Source organism: Trachurus trachurus (genome assembly GCF_905171665.1).
Source record: "Trachurus trachurus genome assembly, chromosome: 7".
Classification (NCBI taxonomy): domain Eukaryota; kingdom Metazoa; phylum Chordata; class Actinopteri; order Carangiformes; family Carangidae; genus Trachurus; species Trachurus trachurus.
The window spans coordinates 10,586,756-10,610,082 of record NC_139901.1 but is presented as its reverse complement, the minus strand read 5'-3'; the positions used below and the strand labels follow the sequence as shown (position 1 = coordinate 10,610,082).

The window sequence follows — 23,327 nt, the reverse complement described above, 5'->3', positions numbered from 1 at the left end:
ATTCAAGACAGATGAGAGTGGGGCACAATGACAGAGAGAAAGAGAGGGAAGGAAATTGGATGAACACATGAAAAATATATATAATAAATTTGAAAGAAACTTGAAAGAAACTAAAAAAGTGTTTTATAAGAACCTGCTATTATTGGACTGTGCAGAATGAAGTCTATTTATACTGTGTGTCATATGTAACATTCACCACTCATTGTCTGTGTGAATGTGTGTGTGTGTATACCTGCATGCTTTCTGCGTGTTTGTGCATTGGCTGAATTGTAATCTGGAGCCACATGTCAAAGTTCACACAGTTTATTAAGTCTCAGAGCAGCTTCATGAACAAATCCGTCTGCATCAATGTATGTATGTTACCACAAATTGCATATCTGTGCTGTGTCCTTGCTGGTAACATGTGTGTATGTGTATGGCAGCCTCAGAATCCAGCTCCCTGGCAGAAGGAACCATCCATCACACCATTGTGTAGTGATAGCGCCTTATATCCCCCCCTCAATATTATACAGATGGGACAATTACAGCTGGGCCTATAGCTGCGACTAGCTGGGACCACACGGGCCCCATATGTGGAATGAAACATCAGTCGCAATTACATTTGTGTGTCTTTCTCATCCATCCTTTGCAGCACCCCCTTCCACCCACACCCCCGTCTTTCCTCTCATCTGCCACTATAGGCAAATTAAGAGCCTCTCTATCACAACCCAAATGAGAGAGGCTCATTTGTAGCCGTTATTTATTTGTAACCGTCTCCCCACATCCACCCAGCGTCTCCTCCGCTCTCCTCTCTCCTCAACTCACACTCATACACAAAACATTTGAATCACAGGAAGGTTTTTTCATCTTCTCTACAAACACTGTCCATTATTAGTTTGAAGACTAAAACTAATGGTTGAAATGGACATTTTTCCCTCTGTGACCCCCCTCTCCCTCCCAACTCCCTCCACTGTCCACAGATGAATGTGTTTCCCTCTGCAGCGGCAAATAGGGCAGGGATGAAAATGCCATATTTAATATAAGTAGGTGATTCTCACTTACTTTCTCTCACATACACACAAACACGCGCGCGCTCTGTAGTCACCTCAGTAAGACAAAGAGTCTTTGGCAGAGCATCTCTCATTTCCCATCCCATTATCTGTTTTCTAAAACTCAATAATTGAACTGTTCTTTTGGAATACATCATCCGCCCCACTATCACAAAACCCCATTGAATAAACTTCTCTCCCTGGCTATTGTGCTTGAGCGTGACATGTTTTTTTTTTTTTTTTCCCCACCTCCCTCCATCAGATAGGCTGTATTACTAACATGGTATTTGTCCAGGCGAAAGTAATAACTACAATTTGCTGCTATTTGGTGTCCTGTAAGAGGCCTGTGCCTGGTAATGGTTGCATTATAATAGTTATCAGACACAGGTTACTATTATCATGCTATGAATCTGCCATAAGATAAGAGGAGACGTACAGTCTGAGGATGAAACAGGGTTCTGTGATGTTTGCATGAAAGCTGTCTGGGAGGATGTATCTTAAGGTAACATCATATTAATATCATACAATATCCAAACCACAAAAGGACAAAAGAAGCAACAATATATCATGGAGTGGCTAGTATTAATAAAGTTGTTACAGCATCATTATATCAGATTCATTCAGTGTGATTGTTAACATAATACACATTCATCACCATTGGTTTTGGATTTCCCTCACTTGTACTATAATGACTTTGCTAATATGGCAGAGTTCACAGCCATGCTAGTGAGGTGGGTGGCACTGCGCTTTGAGCTAAATACCAGTGTCATGGTATGCTCACATACTTACAATGGTCATTTACAATGCTAGTATGCCAATGTTATGCTGCCATGTTCACAATTCCAGTTTAGCATGCTAACATTTGTGTGCAAACATGACACTGAAACAAAACTGATGGGGATTTATTGTGACTGTGACCCAAATGCTGCTAAATCATACATGTCAGAAGGGAAACCTGAATCGCTCCTCATCAGACTAATCAAGCTGTCTCACCACGCCACCCGTGGAGTGCAAAGCATTGCCTTGAATGCAAAGTTTTGATGCAGACTGATCACGCTGAGCCACAACTGGATCAGATCCTAGCAGAGCGCTCTGCAAAAGGTTGGCAGCAGCAGTGGGAGCCATCTGAAGGAGGGCGGAGCTTGGGGAATTGAGGGTGCTGTTAGAGGAGAAATAGAGAACAAAGGAGACAATATGTAAACTGGTATGATCTTCACTGAAGCACTGATGGAACTAAAGAGCCTGGATGACACAGAAATATATTGAACATTTTTAAAGGACACAGCAACATGAAAATCATCATATTTATGTGTGATTAATTATGCAGCAGTTGTCTGGGCAAAAGGTATGAAAATAGCCTAATTTAACTATTTGAAGATTAAGAAGTCTTTAAAAAAAAAAGTATATGAAGGTAGTTTCCTCTTTGAAGGTTGCTGTGCTGCTGTGCCTGCAGCTTCTATTAGAATTCACCCTGAGCACTTTCCAGCTCACCTGGTGTGCCCCCTGCGTCCGCAGCGTTATTGATGTCGTACTTCACCTGACTGTGGCAGCTGGAGGTGTGAGTACCCGCATGTGCTCATCTGTGTGAACTTGTCTTGGGTGGTCAGCGATGTATTGAAGTATTTAACAACTGCCCCAGAAAACTTGTCTCAACCTCTTAATTTGCTTCAAATAACATTCCCACTGATGTGTGGGCCGGTATATGTGTGTGTGCGCACATTTGCCTGAGGCAGATTCCTGTCTGACAGTCTGCCTGTCAGCGGCAAACAGCATCCACCAAGTCGAGATAAAACATACGGATGCAAATAATATGCATTGGAGATTTTAGAGATATAGAAGTGAGAAGGGTAAACCTCAGTATGAACATGCAATGCTGCCTTAGAGTTTCCTACAGCCTGAATGAAGTTCAACCTGTGCTTCCTGGTAATTGCCCAGACAGATGGCAGATGGTGAAGCTGCAGACAGCAGCAGAAAACATGTCTGTTTAATGGTACCTGCAAAGACAACTATCTGTGGGAATGGACTTCTTAAATGGTAACTCCCGTCTGTCTCACCGTGTCCCAGAATGTTCACAATCTTCTTTGGTAGCAGTTTAACAGACAGGTACATTTGGACAGCATTGTTTGATGTTCTTGTTAATACCCAGATTCTATGGTTTCCCCAAAGAGATCATTAAAGTTTCATCTTATCTTAGTCATACAGACTCACAGATGGCAGTGGGTAGAGATTTAGCGGACAAAAGGAGTAATCCTCAATGTTTATCTGAATGGTGTTAAGTACAATAGCAGATTCTTTACAAGGAATTCACAGGCATTAACCAACTGTGGTCTTCTTATGTTCTAATGACTATAATGGGTAATGCAGAAAATGATTTTGAAGATGAGAAGAGTTTGGAGACAGCTGTAAGATTATAAACAAATTTTATTTTCTATCTAACATTAGAAACAGGTGAAACTTGTTGGGATATCATGTATCTGGCAGTGTAATAGTAAAGAAAAAACTGCTTTTTTTCTGCATAACAAGGCCTCAAAAGGAATTTTTTATCACACAAATGCAAATTTAGGGGGCAGATTAGGAAAGTAATTGTCAAAATTGATGCAAAAGAGGCAAAGACATCCTGATTTATAGTGCCAAGTGCAGGTTAAGCTCCAAAAATCCTGCATCCTACACTTCCCATAATCCCATAACCTGATGTTTTCTTTGACGTTATGCTCTCCTGGCTCAGTTAAGCCCACTCCATGCCCCTTGTGTGTAACTTGCACTTCTAAGACTCCACTGAAACAAGCAGCTCTGTGAAGCTTTGAGCTAAAGGCTAATGGCATTCCAACAAACTCATGCAAAACACAATGCAAAGATACAGTACTGATCTTTAGCAGAGATGGTGTTTAACATGCTCAGGATCTTAGCTTTAGCGTGTTAGCATGCTAACACTAAACACAGAGCACAGATGAGGCTGACTGCAAGCATGACAACATCGTCCATACTGAGATTTTTAAGGTGAAAAGCTGTGTGGTCTTCCATCACTTCTACAGCTCACCCTGTGGTGTTTGTGCCAACATCGTTGCGCTGCTAGAAGAACAACTCCCCATCAACAAAACCACTCGACTGCTTCCTTGAGGGAAACACAAATGTTTACAAAATGTACAAATGACTATAAAGATACCTTTGACGTTGCCACCCATCGCTAACCCATTGCTAACAAGCTAATCATGTGCAGTGTCCAGGCTCAACAAGCTGAGTGAATATGAATAGGTGTGTTAATAATAAAAGAAGAAAGAAAATAAGTAATGTTCAGGTGTTTTTGTGATTTCTAGATGTTTCAGAAAGTAGTATCTTTCAAAATAAACTGCTGTCTTGCCTTAGTACTGGAGAACTGTGGGCGTTACACCAAATTTTACAGAGCGATGTGGGTCAGAGGGTGTAATCTTAACCCATGTGAGTTTTTGCATGTGTTTAAACCTCAAACTGTTCCCCTCTAGCTTGCCTTCTTTGCAGCGGTGTGGAGTCGTAAGCGGCACCTCCAGAGCTGTTTATCTCTGATAGTCACAGTGGGCTTGTTCCTTTAATCTCATATGTTCCAGGCACATGACACCTTGGGTAGATCCTGTTTATACTAGGCCCATATTATGGTATAAGCCTTTTGAAGGTGGTGGTGGACACAAGATTTGTGTGCAACATTAACCAGGTGTGTATTTGTGTGTCTTTTCCAGGTAACACGTGTACCAGTGGAGAGCTGTGAGCAGTACACCTCCTGTGGAGCTTGTCTGGGATCAGGAGATCCTCACTGTGGCTGGTGTGTGCTGCATAACGTGTAAGTGCATCTACTCTGCATCCATGCAGTGATCTCAGTGGTTACACGAAGCAGATGCTCTTCAGTTGATGATAATCTGTTACTGTGATGAACAGAGCTGATGAATTCCCATCAACTCACAGTGATAATCTGCTTCCACAGGGGCCCCAATCTCTGACTAGCAGTTTAGACTAAAACCTCCAGGTTCAGGTGCTCACAATGATCTAAATTACCGTAGGACCACACCTAAAAATAAAACTATTTATAGTTCATAGTATTTTTCCAAATGCCCAACTTTTCCCACTCTCTGACAGTCTCTCTTTCAAGGCCTTCATGGAGTTTTACTTGCTCATACACATCAAATCTGGCAGAAATATGCACATGTAGAATAGAAAAGAAGAACTTTGTAACCCCTTTAGATTCCAATCAGCATCAGGTTGGCGTAACTGAATTTCCAAAAGGTGTAATGGATGCATAGTAAATATTTTTTCTTTTTTTCTTTTTCTGTTCAATAGTTGGTAGTTACGGACTTCTAGTTAGAAGTGATGGAAATAATCTGTTCTTGAAGTAATAATCTCATTCACAAACATGTCAGCACTTCTACTGTAGTAGAGTCAACAATCCCACAAGCATGGCACGTAAGGATGGTGGTGGTGGAAGCTGTAGCAGCAGATGGGTGGGCAGTCAGGTATCCGTAGAGTCTTCACTGGCAATTGTTACTATTATCACCTGTATGATTGGACACAACTAGTCATTACAAGCAGCTGCTGATAGTAAAGCATGAATGAGCAGCTGACTGTTGCCGATCAGTTGCTCTGCCTGAACTTATATGCAATACACTGTTTTATTTTCTCTAAACCAAGTTCAATGTTTGACTGTTGTGTTTAACATGATTTGTATTTATCTACTATTAAGTTGGACAAGACATAGGAATATTTATCACTATTGATACACCATAGTTTGACTAATACATCCCGAATGGTGAATACAATTATACATATTACATATATTGTCGGGGTTCCAGATGCCTAAAATCGTAAGGACCATATAATGTTCTGTCTTAAATATATGTCATTTCAACCTATGTGTTCAGCAATTTAAGTGCATAGGTTGTTCAGATTCCTCCAATCAGAAACAGACTAGAATGATGACACTTAAACTGCACATGCTCAGGTAGACCATCTCACCCCCAGCAAAACAGGCGACACATTTAACATTTGGCACTGCATTTATTACCATTAATTACTGACCACAAAGCAGCTTTTGTTGTGCCATAACCTTGGGCAGCCCTAAGGGGTCCACCACACTCTACCTGTGACCCTGAATCACACTCATGAGACACCCCTAAAAACATCAAAGTTGAAAAATATAAATAAATCAGAACACGACACACCCAAAAACCAAAAGCCCCCAAGCTGAGAGGCAATGAACAACCCCCCACCCTCTGTGCCCTCTGATGCTGTCACTAGAGCTTGTAAACTCTTCCTTCCCAGGCCAGATGCATCTCATGTGGCAGTAATAAGGAACAGCCTGGGTGGAGCCACTGGGGACAGGATACAAACAAGTTAATTTGGGAATTGTTTTGTGATGCTCTCATGTTCTCTCTACCATAGGCAATGGAATAGCTACATTGTGCCTATTTGGCCTATGTTCATTAGGGGTGTTACGAGACACAAATTTAAGAAATCTACAATGACAAAATATATGACTGGACCAACAGACTTTTATTTAACCGAGTTGCACATGCATTTCGAAATGTTTTATTATAAGTCTTTACATGCATGATGTAAGCATGAGCTTTTAACTTCTTCTTCCACAAATTGAAACTAAAACTAAAATGTATTAAAGTTAAAATAAAATATTTATTTTCTTTTTTTCAAGTGCAAACAATATTATGTATGTGCAGTGTTTCCTCTAGGATTTTTTCAAGTAGTGGCAGCGACCCCCCCAGTGCCACTACTCGGATACTCGGATCAAAGTGAATGATATGTCATGTACAGTATAATCACATGGCATAATTACATCACATGACATATCGTCCTCCCCCAGATGTTCAAGGAAGGACCGATGTGAGCGAGCTGAGGAACCTCAGCGCTTCACCACCAGAGTGGAGCAGTGCGTCCGACTGTCCGTCCAGCCCGACACTGTCTCTGTCACCATGTCAGAAGTGCAGGTACAGCATGTTGGTGTATATTAGTGTGTGTGTGCGCGTGCGTGTGTGTCAGAGTTATGAGTGTTTGTGTTTGACAGGGAGGTGGAAGAAAGAAAGATGACAAGGAAAAGTGAGCAAGATAGATGTGAAATGAGATTATATAAAGCTTGTTTTCGTGTCATCACAGGCAATCTGTCCATCATTTTGAGTGTGAGTGAGTTTTGAGACAAATACCTGAGCAGCAGTTTCTGCCGTGGGGCAGTAGAAATCTTGTCTGATGTGGTATATCAGTTTAAATCTATGTTGTCCTTCACCTTTCTGCCTTTGATCCTCCTAGTTGGTGCTTCAGACCCAGAATGTGCCCAGTCTGTCTGCTGGAGTCAACTGCTCCTTCGAGGACTACGTAGAGACGGAAGGACGCATCTATGGTGGACGCATATTCTGCCTGTCCCCCTCTACAAAGGACGTTGCCCCCATCACACGAGACAGAGGTAATTTTTTGTAAAAATCCAAGACCAACAATATCTGTACTGAACCCCAAAGTGCTCAATACTGAATAAATAAACCAAATTATGGATTATTATTACAAGATACAAGTGATGAATAAATTGTGTAAAATGCATAAACGAACCAACAAAATGATTAAAACACTACTCATTATTATGAATGTCTTTTTGTATGTCTCTTTATATCTTTTTCCATGAAAATAGACATTTTGCATCTTTCCAGCACAGTGATCTATTTCAACATGAATTGTAATGATAGTGACTCTGCTAGCTTAAAGGATAATTTCCGTTTTTTACAACCTGGACCTTATTTCTAGCATAAAATAAGATCATTTTACTCACCCAGAAACTTTGGTGTCATTTGGAGTTGTTTTGACGAAATTAGCCCCAGTGGAGCGGCGCGTATATCCGTATAATGCGAGAACACGGGGCACGCAATGCAGCCTCTAAATAACACATTATCCGCCGCAAAACTCGTTCATTTCGCCAATATTTTGTTATGATACACTAGTGATATTCCCCTCCGAGCCCGTGGTGGCATGTTATCAACATGCTGCGCCTGTAGGTTGACTACTAACCTCCGACCTGGATGATGTCATCTCCGACCGCTGCCCGGCGCGGCTAACTTGCTACGGCTAATGCTATGGTTCGTTTCTGCGTGTTTCTGACTTGTCAGAACAAAATGAGCAGCTGGATGAAGTTCAGCTTCCACAGGCTTCCTCTCCTCAACCTGGACTCACTAAAGCTCCGGCTAGTTGAGCTAAAAATGGACCCGAATGCCGAGGCAGAATGATTATTATCAGAATGAGCCGGGCAGCGGTCGGAGATGACATCATCCAGGTCAGAGGTCAGTAGTCAACCTACAGGCGCAGCATGTTGATAACATGCCACCACGGGCTCGGAGGGGAATATCACTAGTGTATCATAACAAAATATTGGCGAAATGAACGAGTTTTGCGGCGGATAATGTGTTATTTAGAGGCTGCATTGGGTGCCCCGTGCTCTCGCATTATACGGATATACGCGCCGCTCCACTGGGGCTAATTTCGTCAAAACAACTCCAAATGACACCAAAGTTTCTGGGTGAGTAAAATGATTGTATTTTATGCTAGAAATAAGGTCCAGGTTGTAAAAAACGGAAATTATCCTTTAAGAGACACAGGCCATGTGACTGGCTGGGAGGTGAGAGGGCGACAACAACACTGCCGTTAACTCTGACGGGGAAAACTATTTATACATATGATATTTAATAATTGTATTCATTAAACACTGTGGGACTCTATATATGCATGGCAGAGAATTAGTCCTACTGGTCTGGAAGATGCACCTTCTGTTAAAAAAATAAAGGAAACAAAAATATTTTGGCCACAAACTGTGTTTGCAGAGTGGTTTCATTTGTTGTTCCACAAATTTCTTTGTCTCATTCAGCTTTGCTTTTAAACTCTACCCTCTACTTTGTGATAATCCAAATAAGAAACTGTTGATTCACAAATTTACTGAATTTACTGCTCTGCAAACTAAGTGGCTACAAAGTAGAAGCTTAACAGGAACTGACAAAAAATGTTTGTGTACAATAACACTTCAGTAAGCCTGAGACTTGGCACACACTAATCAGTTTTGCACTTGTCTCTGATGTGGGTGTTTTGTCTCCCTGTAGGTGATCAGCGTGTGATAAAGTTGTATCTGAAGTCGAAGGAGACAGGAAAGAAGTTTGCCAGTGTGGACTTTGTCTTTTACAACTGCAGCGTCCATCAGTCGTAAGTTGTCTTTTGGTTTTCTGCACAAAATATAGTTTAAATGGAAGCAGAAGAGAAAAGTGGGAGAAACAGTCATTGCTTAAATCCCATTTCCTTCAACGTTAAATTACCTTAATGCCATTTAAGATATACTGGAAATGGTGATCAATAGAGGACTGACTTTGGTTCTTTACCAAAAGCAATAGTGGTAAAAATATTGGCCTGAAAATACGTAACTCCTGTAATGGAGAAAGGAGAGAGGAGTGTGCAATCTTTGCTAGTTCATTGTTCTGTGTTTTTTTTTTTTTTTTTAACAAAACAATTACTTCATTAAATCTCAAACAATGACGGGACCACTGTTGACTGAAATAATATACTGATTACAAACCATGCAAGGAAGGGAAGGGGCGGCCCAGCTATGGAGGATACAACATGTCAGCTGTTCTTTAAAAATGAATTACCCCCAATGTAGGTACAGGGAGGATTGAGTGATGTTTCAGCACTGGTTTGAAAACTGTTTTCTTTTTTTCTTTTCTTTTTTTGTGTGTGGTTGAGTCTGAAGGAGAGCAGGAGAGACAGAGACCTCATAGAGTCTTTTCTATTATAATCTGTTGAGGAGAGTTTTTAATTTAAATTGAACTTAATCAGGGTAGAGTCTTTTCTTTTAACACCTGCAATATTACTTTGGTTGATGACATATCATTTGAACAGTAAAAAAGAGCTTTAAAGGAGGAAGCTGCTTTGCTGGCTGTGAGAACAGTTCTCAGCTGGAGCTCATTAATCTTTATTTTGTTTTGAGCTTTTCCCCTTACAAGAAACTCACAGGAAACTCGTGTTGTGCACATAATTTAAGAGCAAATGTTGAGATTTAAAAGATCTTCACAAAATGAAATCAAAGCTTAACTGGCTCCATCATGAACTAGAATGAATGGTGCTGAAAATTACACCAAAAGTCCTTTACATTTGCCAGTACTGTATTATAAATTTGTATTAAAAAGAGGTCATTGATAGTTTCATGTAGTACACAGGAGGAGGGATAATTCATCTTTAAATAGATAGAGAAGGAAAGGAGAAACAGGAGGGAGAGCGCTGTAGTGGGACAAGGAGAAAAACTTCCATTCCCGGAGAGGTAAAGAGGGAAAAAAGACTTACAACATAAGAGAAAACAGAGGTAAATAGTCAAATTACACAGTCACTGGCAGAGAGAACATCATATCAGCATAAAAAGTGGGTGGATTTTTTTGCTAGCTTTTTTGAAAAAGCTAAGCGACTTAAAAGATGCCAAATCTAGTAAGATAATTGCTAAGTTGGCTCCACTACTGTTAGCTCAAATACACATTTGCCAACAGCATCAATAGTAGTGTCAGTCAGATACATTATAACTCATCAGCTGATCATGTACACTATTAAGTTGTGAGAAAAACCAGAACACTATGTAATAGGCCACAAATTGGCTTAGAGCTTAAACTTTATTTAATTTCAATTAGATTTTTTCCCCCTGGAATTGGTGAGTTTGTTTTGTAATTAGAGTTCTTTAACTTTTTCAGTTGGATGTTTCCAAACAGAGAAGGGAGAGGGTGTAGAGAGAGATCAGTGGGATCAGCCTGATAATGAATGAAGAATGTTGCTCTTTAATTGACTTGCCTTGTTAAATAAAGGTTAAATTAAAAAAGAAAAAATCAAAATGTCATCCCTTAGATGACTCCAGCACTCCTCCAGTGCTGAGCCGCTGAATGCAATCTCATTGATGAAAAAAATAAATTAAACAGAAGTAATTTTCACTGGTATTTTTTTTTTTTTTTTTTTTTTTTTGGGGGGGGGGGGGGGGGGGGGTTGTCTAAATAGTACCAGAAAGTAAATAATGACTCAGAGACTCTGTCTTCAAAGTCGTTTTCTCTCTTCTTTGAGCTGATGTTTGCATTTTTAAACATCTGAAGAACCACGAGGATAAAGACAACAGACTAATAATGGATTTAAGGAACGTCAGCTAACCATAAAGAGGCACATTTAGCTTCTGTCTCCTCTCCTCGAATCGCAGATAAAGGACCTCAGTGTTTGTGACGGCTCCTGTACGGCTGAGTTAAGTTTAAAACCCAAACTGCTAATTATGACAAGAAGCGTTAATTCCTGATCACCGGCATTAAAAGAAACTTGTAATTAGCCATGTAAAGTGCACTTGTCCTGCTTTCATTGTCTTGTGTGCCGCCATCCATCCCCGACTCCCTCCCTCTAGCCCTCTAGCCCTTTTTTACATTCTTGCCTTCCCACCTTCTCTTACTTCCTCTCCTCCCATTCTTCACTTTACCTTTTTCTCCTCCCCCCTTCCCAACCGCTCTTAGCCCCCACCACCCTTTACTTGCCCCTCTCTCGTTCATCAAGCCCATTTATTGCCTGCACTCTGCTCTTGGCCCTGCATATATCTGCATAGTAATAGGCCGTTAATTAGCTGTAGCCGTGGTGCCTGTGTGGAGATGGTCATAATGGAGTGGGCTTGGAGAGAGAGAGAGAGCTCACCTGGGCCACTTCTGGGGGCCTCCAGGCCTAGTTCAATGACTTGATTCATATTGTGAATGTGTGTGCGTGCACATGTGTGTATAGAGTTTTCAGTTTCTAAGTTAGCACTGGAGTGTCTGTGCATATTTGTATGCATGTAGGAGGTGTTTTGGTGTGTGTGTGTGTGTTTATGCTCTGTACCTCTGATAAGCCACCTTGCCCTCCTCCCGCTGCTGCATAAACAGGCACACTGCTGTTTAAGCCTTTGATGTTGGCTTCGCTGGCCCCCTCAGGACTCCGCAGGACTGTACAACTACTGTGCAGTTATTACCACAGCAGCTGTAACATAAACTCACATATTATACACTACTCCCCCTCTGCTGTCACCTTTCGCCTCTAAATCTTTGACCCCCGCTCGCGGGAAAAGCCGAGCGCAGGAGTCGCGATGTTCAGTGGCAGATAATGGAGTTGTCGCGTAGGCGTGGTGGGCCGGGTGTGAAAGTGTAGCTCAGACCCACAACGGCAGACACACAGAGACGTACAGTACAGCATCAGCACAGATGCACAAGCAGAGCAGCCCTGCAGGCGAGCGCCCAGACAGGCCGGCGTGCAACTTAATACAGCCTAATGGTGGATACAGCACCGGCATCACCAGCCACACACATTCTCATGCAAACACACACGAACAGGTGCGCACACAGTCAGAAGGAGCGCGTAGAGACAGAAGGAACAGACTTGGCACTGCGAATTGCACTGCAAGCTATTTACATACGCTGTTACAATATTAGAAATTTGCATTAAAATAGAGGTTTGGAATAGTTTAATTGAGCATGCGGGCGGAGGAATAATTCATCTTTAAACAGAGGAAGAGAAACAAACAGGAGGGAGAGCGCTGGAGGGGAAGAGTGGGACAAGGAAGAAAACTTGCATTCCCTGAGAGCTGGAGACGGAAAAAAGACAACTGAGAAGACGGAGGCATGAAGAGGGAAAGAGAGATATAAAGCAGAGTGTTAGTGAACAAGAGAGAGATTGTGCCTATTGTGTCAGGAATAATGCGTCCCACACAGCTAAAAGGTTTGCGCCCCAGCCTCAGGCCACCATGACCATTACAATATGAAAGGGCTGAAATCTATGCAGTGAAAAGAAGCACTCATGGGAGGGGGCCAGCCCACGCTCCGGCCCCCAGGAAGGGCTCTCATTTCCAGGCTGCCCGTCTGCTGCTGCTCCCGCTCAGAGACCAGCCATCGTCTCGTTAGAAACGCTTTCCGTTAGTTGATGTTGATTTTGTGGCAATAGTTGTTGGTCCAATTTTCAGCAAATGTGACCCGCTTTAATTAAACTGAGGGTTGAGACTCACAGACTTACCTCTTTTGGACGTCACTGTGATTAGTCGAAATAATATCTCATAATGAGTCCCCTGTTGAGACTCTAAACTTCTCATTTGGCTCATCTGCAGCATCCTTTATTGGATGAAACACAGAGGGGGCTACTTATAGATCACATAGCACAGTCAGTCTTATCGGTCTTCTAAACACTGCTCGCATGAAAGATGTGGGCGACGCGATCAGAGGTTTTAATCTGAATTACAATTTATAGCTGTTTAAAGGACTGATTAGGCATTTAAGCTTTATGATTTTTGCCTTGAAATGTGTTTAAAGAGCTTATTTCACTTGGGTTAACACATGTTGACACTTTCTTCTTGGATTTAAATGAAAGACTAACCTCTTAATTAAGAAAGAATTGCGGCTTTATCTGTGCCTGCATCCACATTGACCAGAATTAAATGAGCATATAAACGTTCTCTCCTTTCATATACATCCATGCGGGTCCATTCCTCGCATATCAACAGCTTTGTTCCATCGATCCAGCCTCACTAGAACAAAAGCTCTGAGAAGACGAAAAGGCGTTTGACCCGGCTCTGTTGCTAGGCCTTGTTAAATAGCAGGGGATTTTATTGACTACTTTGCAGCAGTGCAGCCACTTACCCAAGGCGGGTGTCCAGGCATTGACAGCTCTACTGTAGAACAAGTCTCCACTGCCCAGGTGACCCAAAGGAATGCTACGATGTCAACATGGGTGACAGCTTGTGTGTATTAGTGTGTCTCACTCTGTGAGTGTGTGTTATGGCGGACATGAGCCTGCGTGCACACCCCTGTGAATGTGTGCGAACATGTCCCTGCAACAAGAAATCGATAAACCCCGGGGTTAATAGTGAGGAGGAACTGGCTCACCAGCTCTACTAACAAACATCAGACTGTTAGCATAACCCCAGTCCACCTTTTTTCCGATGGAAATCCACTGGCATTGATTGTAAAGCTCTCACTGCAGTTCAGTCTTGTCTGACTAGCTTATCACTGGCTATATGAAGACCTTTCAATCACTCTGACACCCTCATAAGGCAATTCAGGAGTTAACCCTCAAAAATCTGAATAAACCAAGGACGAGGGGGCAAAGACGGGGCGCGGATTAGACTAAAATCCAATTTAAAGCCAGTCTTTCCGGCAGCAGGGTGGCATGGCGAGCTGAGCAGTTGTCCTTCTGTTTTCTGGGCTCGTTTTAAACCCCCATGGTGATTCATTACTGTGGTGTTTTTGGACTAGACTTGGCAGAGATCACGTCAGTCAAACTGCGCAGGTGGTATTGCGATTTAAGAGAGCTTTTCTGTACTCACTAGACTGAGTCATGGCTTTGTGTCATTGATAAAGTATCACCAGAAACGACTACACTTGTAGGCTACACTGTATGTCACTCTATAGATCTGGATATTATACCAAAGTGGACTCAGCATAGATAGATTTGATTAAAATCCTTCTCAAGACAAGGCCAGAGGTGATGCAGTTTCTTGTCTGGAGCAGTTGGTGATGATTTTCATTTGTCAAGAGCCTCAGCCACTGTTGTGTTTTCACAGCAAGAGGCTATAATACATGTACTGAGAAGTGTACATCTTCAGGGTACAGTTAGGTGCTATTGAAATTAAACTGTGCTTGTTAGCATGCTAGCGTCAGGGAGAGAGCTTAAAGGACAATTCTGGGCAATGTCAACCTTTGGCTATAGTTTCCTAATATTTTAGGTCTAAAATAATTAATCGGAAGATTTTCTTTTTAATTGCCTCTGTTATGCAGTAGTTCTGTATGTCCCCGCATCGTCACAGCAGCATATAATGGGAGCAGACTGATCTTACGTTGTTTACGTCCCACAAAACACATTTTTTTCCCACAAACAACATCAGATGGCTATTCAAACATACACAGAGGGGTTTGATTACTTCAAGAAAGCCAACATGCTTGTGAACGGAGCTGTAATACAACATCTTGCAAAGTTTCGCTCGAGAGCCGAGTTGACCGTCTCAGTATGTTTACAGGTCGTCTGAAGCTCTCCCGTTGTTTTACCAACAAAGGAATATTAACTCTGAGGCACAACGTTTTCGTAAGAGTAAGTCTGGATATTGTTTATTCTACCTGTAAACATACTGAACGCATCAACTTGACTCTCGCCAAGACTTTTGTATTACAGCTCAGTTTACCGTTCACAACATGTCGGCTTTCTTGAAGTAAACAAACCCCTTGGTGTGTGTTTGAATAGCCATCTGACGCTGTCTGTGGAAACAAATTGCGGTTTTGTGGGATGTAAACAGCCTAAACAGTGTAAGATCGGTCTGCTCCCATGCGATCCGGGGACAGACAGAACTACTGCATAACAGAAGATATTCAAAATAAAATCTTCAGATTGATTCCTAAAATATTAGGAAATAGCCCCAGGTTGAATTTTCCCGGAATTGTCCTTTAAGGAATTAAGTTTGATCCTAAACTTTCAGCAGTTCTTCCAGACTCAAAACTAAACAGTAGCGAATGCTAACATCTGTCATGTAGCAATAGAAAAACGTACACATGGCTACTATTGAGTTTGTTAATCTGTTTGAAAACAACTGCCCATTTACAGTCAGTCATGTTATTGGCCACCTGTGAAACGTAAGTTAAATGTTAAGATAACTGTCCTCTGTAGCTTTAGCCTGCAAACACATGGTATTGATCTTCTTATCTCACTCGGGCATGACTGTATTTCTCAAAATGCCAAACCAAGCAAGAACCAACTGGCAAAGAACCTGCATCATTAATTATTTTAAGGTAAAATTAATTAATGAAGGTGTGAATAACGGTGTGAAAGAGCTTTTTCATGATTCTCAGTTAGTTGGAAACAAACAAACAAAAAAGACATTTTCATTCACAGTTCACAGTTGCTCCATTCTCCATGTAGAAGCTATTCAAACTAATTTAAGCCAACTTTCAGAGATTTTAACTTATTGGGAGTAAATATCCTTCCCTCCAAAAATAATTTAACAAGGCATTAGCACAATGAGAAACTGCCAAGTACAGTCTTAAGGTGCCATACAGTCATGGTCGTGATAATAACTCTGCAGAGTTATAACTTGATGATCGGCCCCACAGGTTTCCAGTCAGTCTCCAGGGCAGATGTGAGTTGGAGGGCTGAGACTGGGGGTGTGTGGGGGTTGAGTTGTAGGAGGACTGATTGAGTACAGTGACAGCAAATGGGAGAGAGGACTGACATGTAATTAGAGTGTGCTTTTCTGAAGCCAGTTAACTGAAATTTGGTACAGAAATGGTGTGAAGACGACAAAGCCAGTACTTGCTTTAGCGGAAAGAGAATGTCAGGTTCGGAGCTACTGGACATATTCTTCTATCAGTCACTGTAGTTATCGTTTTAACTTTTTATATTACTGCAGTCCAATTAAAATGAAGATGAGTTGGTAAGTGGAGACTTCCTGTATATTCCTGTTATTGTCAGCTAATTGACAATGAGACCTCAGTACAGAGCTGATGTGAAAACACTTTATTATGAAATGATCGGGTAGAAAATTAGAGCACAACAAAACAAATCAAGTTCATACAGGAGACGTGGACAGGAATGAACTTCTGTTTCTCACTTTTCATTATAAAAATAAGACTATTACAGATTTTCGCAAATAAAAACAAACAGACAAACAGATCTTTTCATTTTTACTCAATCTTCGCTGCTTTTTTTCCCCTCTTCTGGTAGCTGTCCTTGCATTTCTCTGGTTATGTGCTGTATGTCTGAATGTGTATGTTGTTCTTCCTTAACTCTGAAGAAGGAGAAAAAAAAACATTATGTTATTTAAAACAGGCTTATCTTGGTCTGCCAGCTTAGTTCACTGTAAGCCTCCAAGCATGGAGAATAAGAGGAGAGGAGTGGATCACCAAGGATTCTTCCCTGCTCTCTCTTGGGTGTTTTGAGCGTCCGCCTCGGCCTCGCTGACAGCTGGAGTGAAGTCTTAATGCACAAGGCCACAGTTACACTTGTCATTCAAACCTGATTTCTGGAGATTTGGACCATAAACATTTGATGCTCTGTGAATACGGTGATGCATGTCCACGCTGGGCCTGTCAGCGCGTGATATGCGTCTCCCGTTGAAGGTTCTCTTTTGATCTGTGTTTCTGCTTGTGCTGTATTTAGCCTGGCAACAGTTCTCCCTGAGCATATCATACCTAATCTGTGATGAATTCAGGTCGCTGTGGCTGCGTTTTCCATTGGTGTATTTAATGCTAGTTATAAAGAGTGATTTTAAATGTCAAATTTAGGAAATTTTTGATGATGCCTGTGTTTTCCGTGTCTTCTAAGTGTTGCTACACATTTTCCTTTTTAAGCAGTGAATGTGGTTAACATTAAACAGTTAGCCTTTACAGGTCCCTGAAACTTGCAACAGAATCTTTCTGATGCAAGTTGACGTTGCATTAGTCAGTCGTTTTAAATCAGAAACTGGCTGCTTGGATGGACAGCGAATAATGAAATTCTCCCCTGTGGTGTTTTAGTTTTGTAATTGCGTGAGATGGACTGAGCTCAGTCCACGACTGCAAATAAGAGAACAGAATCGTGAAAGTTATTTTGTGTATTAAGTAAGTACATTGAATTTCTTTCTTTATTTGATATTTTACTATGTATACTTATGGTTTAATGGAAATGAAGCCTCATCCTTCTGTTTTTCCAAGTAGCTTTTTTGAACTGTTCCATAAAAAGAGGACTATCAGACCACACATAAGATAAATGTGGTTTTCAGTCAGCAAAAGCAGAGACTATCTTTCCATACACCGATGCTCACTCCATTGCACAACTATGTCAGTCCATCCTGGTCTTGTTCACTCCATGTCCACAGTTGTGCACTGAGTTCAGTCCATTTCAGACAATAACTAAAGTGAAACACTCCAGGGGTGAGTTTTATTATTCATTGTCCATCAAACAGGAAAACAAAATAGCGGCACTCTCCACAGCATGCTGCATTGTTCTTCCTCTGCTCTGGCTTCTCTCTACCCTCTATCCGGTTGCAATTGACTCCAACATTTTACATTTTGCAGGTGTCATGAAAACTCATACAGTATATTTGCTCTCCCAAGTACTTGGTGTCTTACAGGTGCTCTATGTTTCCCCCTTTTGTTCTATTTGGAAAACACATACACTTCTAAGGAAAATAAAGGCAGCATATTCTGTTTCAAATGATTGTGATTGTTGCTTATGTTCAAAACCCCTGACATCCTGTCCTCTTTCACACACTCACTCTCTCCAGGTGCCTGTCCTGTGTTAATGGAAAATTCTCCTGTTACTGGTGCAAATATCGACACATGTGCACGCAAGACGCCAGTGACTGCTCCTTCCAGGAGGGACGAGTCAACACCTCTGAGGTGAGGGTGTGAGCACACTCGCACACACTTGCACACATACACACGTGCAGAATTACAAAATCACACCCCATCCATGTGGTTAAACGTGTTTTCACAAATACTTGCACACAAAGAGACACAGATTCAGAAACACTGAAATACATGAATACATTTAATAATATTAATGCATGCACACACTGACACACATAAGCGTGTATAGTGTATAGTGGCATAGTAATGCAAAGGGTGCAGCTGGGACCTGTACAACATTTGTGTGTGTGTGTGTGTATGAATGAGTACTGCTGTGAGTGGCCCAGCAGCAGCTGTTGTACTCCAAGCAGTGCTGGATTTATTCACTTATAAACAAGGAGGGGTGAATGAGTATGCAAATAGCAGCGCGTGCTACTGTCCCAAATGTTATATTTGCATGAAAACCCACATCCATCCACAACATGACGGGCTTCACACTCCCTCTGTCTCCGTCGAAGGCTCCGTCTCTCACTGTCTCTCACACAAGCAGAAGAAATTCTCACTCAAACACAAATGAACTTTTGTGTTTTCACAATACCTTCAAACCAGCATGTGCATGTTTATCCAATAATTTACGAATAGGACAGTCCCTTTTGGGAGTTTTGTTTGAAAGTGTGTCTCTGTGAGTGTGTGGAACACTTGACTCCACATTCACTTGTCATCACATCCTCCCATAAACACACCGTGCTGACATCCCCATCTAGTTTTGAGAGCCACACCAATTTGCTTTTTCTTTTTTTTTTTTAATTTGTTGCACATGTTACTATGGTTACCAAGACGATTTGAATGTCAGCTGGCTATTGCTGAATTGTGGTACACTGACACACACACACACATGCCATCACCACATCCCCACATAGATTATTGTTATTAAGCTCCCAGACAGTGCATGTGACAGCTTTGGGCTTTTCTCTCTCTGTCATTGAACAGGTAACAATTTGAAGCAATGCATATGTACACTAACACAGCAGCAGCAGTTTTGTCGTCACACATTTATCTCCCGTAGCCTTGATTTTGTTCCAATTTGCCAGTCCGCAGCCCCTGCTGAAAGCAATATTGCCCATCTCCGCTGCCTGAAAAAGTTTCCCCTGTGTCATTAGCAGTCGGTTGCCAAAGTGATTGAATTCACACTACACTGGTTATCTTCCCAAAGGCATTTGTCATATTTCTTGAGGCTGACTTCACTTCATATCTGATAAAATTCATAGCATCTGCGAATCTGTGCCACAGGTAAATCACAAAAACACACCTCCTCCTCCCTGTGTGTGTAAACAGATAAACACTAATGTATAATTCTTGCCCTCTCAAAGTAAATATAAGTCTCTGCTGTCACTTCCTGGGTATGTAAATATATATAAATCAGCTGTATTATGACAGCAGATAAACAGAGAGGCGCATTAGGGGCGACCAGGCAGAAAATTGCCAGAGTCAGAGAAACACTTGAGAAGACCATCAACAGAAATGTGTATAAACACAAACAATGAGAGAAACAAACACCAAGACAAACAAACACAGAGACAAACAAATTTGCTCTGCTCCAATGAATCCCAGCATTGGGCTGGTATGGCAGACTGGGCCCATGCTCGGCCTGGGGGTTGGTTCAAATGACTTTATTCAGATTTAGAGGAAATAGGAAAAATGAGATAACAATAAAAAGAAGAAAACAAGTAATAGAAAATCCTGATTTTTGCATTCATTGTCCTGCCTACCAGCTCACCTACTTGTCCCTTTACTGATTGCAATTTGCCTGCTTGTTAATTAAGCTGTTCATTAATTTTACATGGAGCTGCTTTTTACTCTGGATATTTTATGTCCCGCAAATGAATTAATGTAGCACAAGATTGACAGCGGAGACTTAATATGGCTGCCAAGTAACAGCCCCAGATGGAAGCTTTGACAAGGAATGGTTTATTTTCCTTTTTTTTATGAGAGTGTAGAACAAGTCCTCCAACCTAAATGTCCAGATCATAAGTCCTTATACTATGACAAACAGTAGCATATAAGTTGCAGCCACAGCAACAATTGCCATCATGGTGTGACTACCAGTTTGACGTGAGGAACAAATAGCAGCATGCAAGTCACCTATAATTTTTGTTTGCTTTAATGACTGTGGCCACTAGAGGTCACCTAACAATGAAATGTTACTCTACTATAATAATGCAGTGGTTGTGTAGAATGCTACAACTGCATGCAACAACAAGTTAATCATTCGTAATGACCTGAGCCGCTGATAATTGATGATACCCTAATACTGCCTTCATGTTTTGTTGACTCCATCATAAATATAAGTAGAACACAAACACTTTTTCTGGAATCCTGTGGGTCATGGGATTCCTGTGAGATTCCCTCAGGATGGGATTCATTTAAACTACTAATCATGTGAGTCGGACGAAACAGGAACAAAACTCAACAGAAGTGGGCAAAGCATGAATTGTATTTACTACTATACTGATGCAGTGAATGATATATCATGCCTCTGCTTGTTGTCCCATTAAAATTCCCATCAAACTTATTCTATATATAGTCTCTGTATTCAAAAAACAGTGTCCATGTTTGTTTTTGCGCACATGTAGCACAGGGAAAAGGCAAATTAGTGGGTATGCTGACGTCTGCACACCAGAGTCTCAAATACACCCTTTGATGCTGGAATTTACATTGCGAGGACCCCGGCTGACCCCCCGCATACTCACAGATGTGGAAAGCAGAACACAGACTTTAAGCTGCATGGTTGGGTAAATTTGCCGTTATGGATAATTAAAAAGCTCTCATTAATTGGGGATCTTTGACGGGAAAGTCAGACAGGCTGTGAGCCCACCCTCCACTCCCAACCCCTACATGGTCTCTCCCCACGCTGGTACAGTAAAGGAACACGACCTCCTGCAGTGGCATTAAATGTTGGAATTGGATGTTAAAACTGAGGTGCAGCTTTGTCCATTATGACTGCATTACTCCTGATTCTGGCCCGGTTGAGATGGAGGATATAATGACTGTCGTGGTGAAAGCTCTGTAGAGCTGTGTCGCCTTCCCCCATAAACTTTGCAGTGTTTTTTAAATCTGGTAAGCCTTAAAACCCCCTGGATCTTTCCTCAACCTGGCCCTTCTGGATTTAATTGTCTCACTAGCACCTGAAGCAACACATCGCCACCAAAGTAGCCCCCATGTTTTTTTAATGCAGTGTTGTTTTCTGTCTGTACACCTGTTTTCACCTAGGCTGCAGTAGCTAGATTGTTCTTCATGTGTCAACAACTGGGTCTGTCGATTTTAGACCCTTTCCCCCCCTATTTATTCATTTCTATTTTAGGACAGCGTAGCTTATGGAGGGTATTTATTTAGGTCTGATTTATTCATGAAGACACTGCTTGGGTGAAATCATCTGAATCTTTGGAAAGGAATGCTCATTATGAGCCGATGCTTGTTCTGCATCAGCCGCTCTGAAACGGTTTAACTATCGAGGCATTGACCTTTTCAATGAGTGAGACTGCACCCCACCAGCTCTGCCTGTTCTCAGTCCCCTTTCACCTCACAGCATCCTCTTTTCAGTCCTCTTCCTTTTCTCCCCTTTTGTCCTATTCATCCCTTATCTCTTGACTCTCCCTTGTCCTCCTCCTCCCTTCAGTCCTTTCTTTCTTTTCCTGGTGAATCGACCTCCTTACCGTCAGTAAAACACATAAGGTCCATGATGCATTGCCACGGCACATGGGATTGAACCGCTGGCTTCGTAGCCTCGCCTCATTGATAATCATTAGCAGGCTGTGTCGGGCTCCAGATGTACAGAAGGTGAATATAGATATGTGGATCAGCGTTAGCCTTCGTGCCGCTAATTAGAGGATGAATCACCATGATGAGTGAGTTGGCTAGATGGTCGTATGTTTCTGTCAAGTCACCTCGCTGCTGCAGGAAGCGCCAGTGTGTATGAAGGTACCCACAAACACCCACAGGCCATCCCATCCTATCACTGCTCAAACCCTGCGTCTCACCAGCCGTCTCCATATGGGTTTCCCTTTTTGATCTCTAACCATGCGAGCTCTTCCCTCTTGTTCACCCACTCCTCATTCCCTCCACAAGTCAATTAGCAGAAGCCAGACACTCTCTCTTTGTGTCTTTCAGCTATTGGGTGTCAGAGTTACAGCTGTTGTTCCATTGGTGCTGGTATCTGGAGCTCAGGCTGGTACATATTTCCGAGTTGCCCAGCTCTGAGACTCTGGGGCTGGGGCTGGCACAGAGTAAGCTTCCTTTTTCCCTCAGAGTTCCTCTGGCTGGGGGAGCAGCCTGCCACTGATAGACTCAGCAGTGTGGGTGTGTGTGTGTGGGCACATATGTGTGTTAATTATTCAAAGTGTATTAAAGCTTAAAGATGCATCTCCAGATGCTTCTCTGATCGTTGGCGTGTTTAATGGAGAGAGACAGATGAGATGAGAAGCGAAAGGTGGAGCATCCACAATAAAACATAAGGGGAGGAGTGTGGCAGTGGCCTAGTTGTCAGAGAAGAAGCAAGCTTGCTAAAACAGCCATGGGCCTCATTTATGAAACTATATACAAACTGCACATAAGAAATTAAGAAAAAAAAATCATGCAGTTTTCCCTTCAATAAACAGCCTGCAATTTTACACACATCCTCCAATAAATGAATAATAAAATATATACTAAACAAGTGATATCACCTCTAATATGGCCCCTTAAAGTTGTTACAATATTCAAAAATGAGTTTAATACACAGATTATAAGTGGAAGAGGATACCGCCAGAGCAGGGCTTAATGTTTTATTATCTCCCCTCTCTCCCCAGAAGAAGATCAGAGGTCACAATAAAATGCCTCTAATTAAGTTTGTGTCAGGAAGCTCATTTTTAATTGTCTCATTATTGTTGAAAATTGCAGATTGGACAGTGCATTTGCCCAAATTGCT

The 23,327-nt window shown here is 41.8% G+C and overlaps 1 protein-coding gene across 1 annotated transcript in view; it reads left to right on the top strand.

Moving 5' to 3' along the window:
* LOC310988283 (plexin-A1-like) overlaps positions 1–23,327 on the top strand; it is a gene marked incomplete at both ends in the record, with an annotated part of 210,273 nt that overhangs the window by 92,894 nt on the left and 94,052 nt on the right. The window contains 5 exons of the mRNA XM_083974815.1: positions 4,739–4,839; positions 6,868–6,991; positions 7,308–7,461; positions 9,134–9,233; positions 18,301–18,415. Of these exons, the coding sequence (XP_083830941.1) occupies positions 4,739–4,839; positions 6,868–6,991; positions 7,308–7,461; positions 9,134–9,233; positions 18,301–18,415 (594 nt within the window). The remainder of the gene's footprint in view (positions 1–4,738; positions 4,840–6,867; positions 6,992–7,307; positions 7,462–9,133; positions 9,234–18,300; positions 18,416–23,327) is intronic.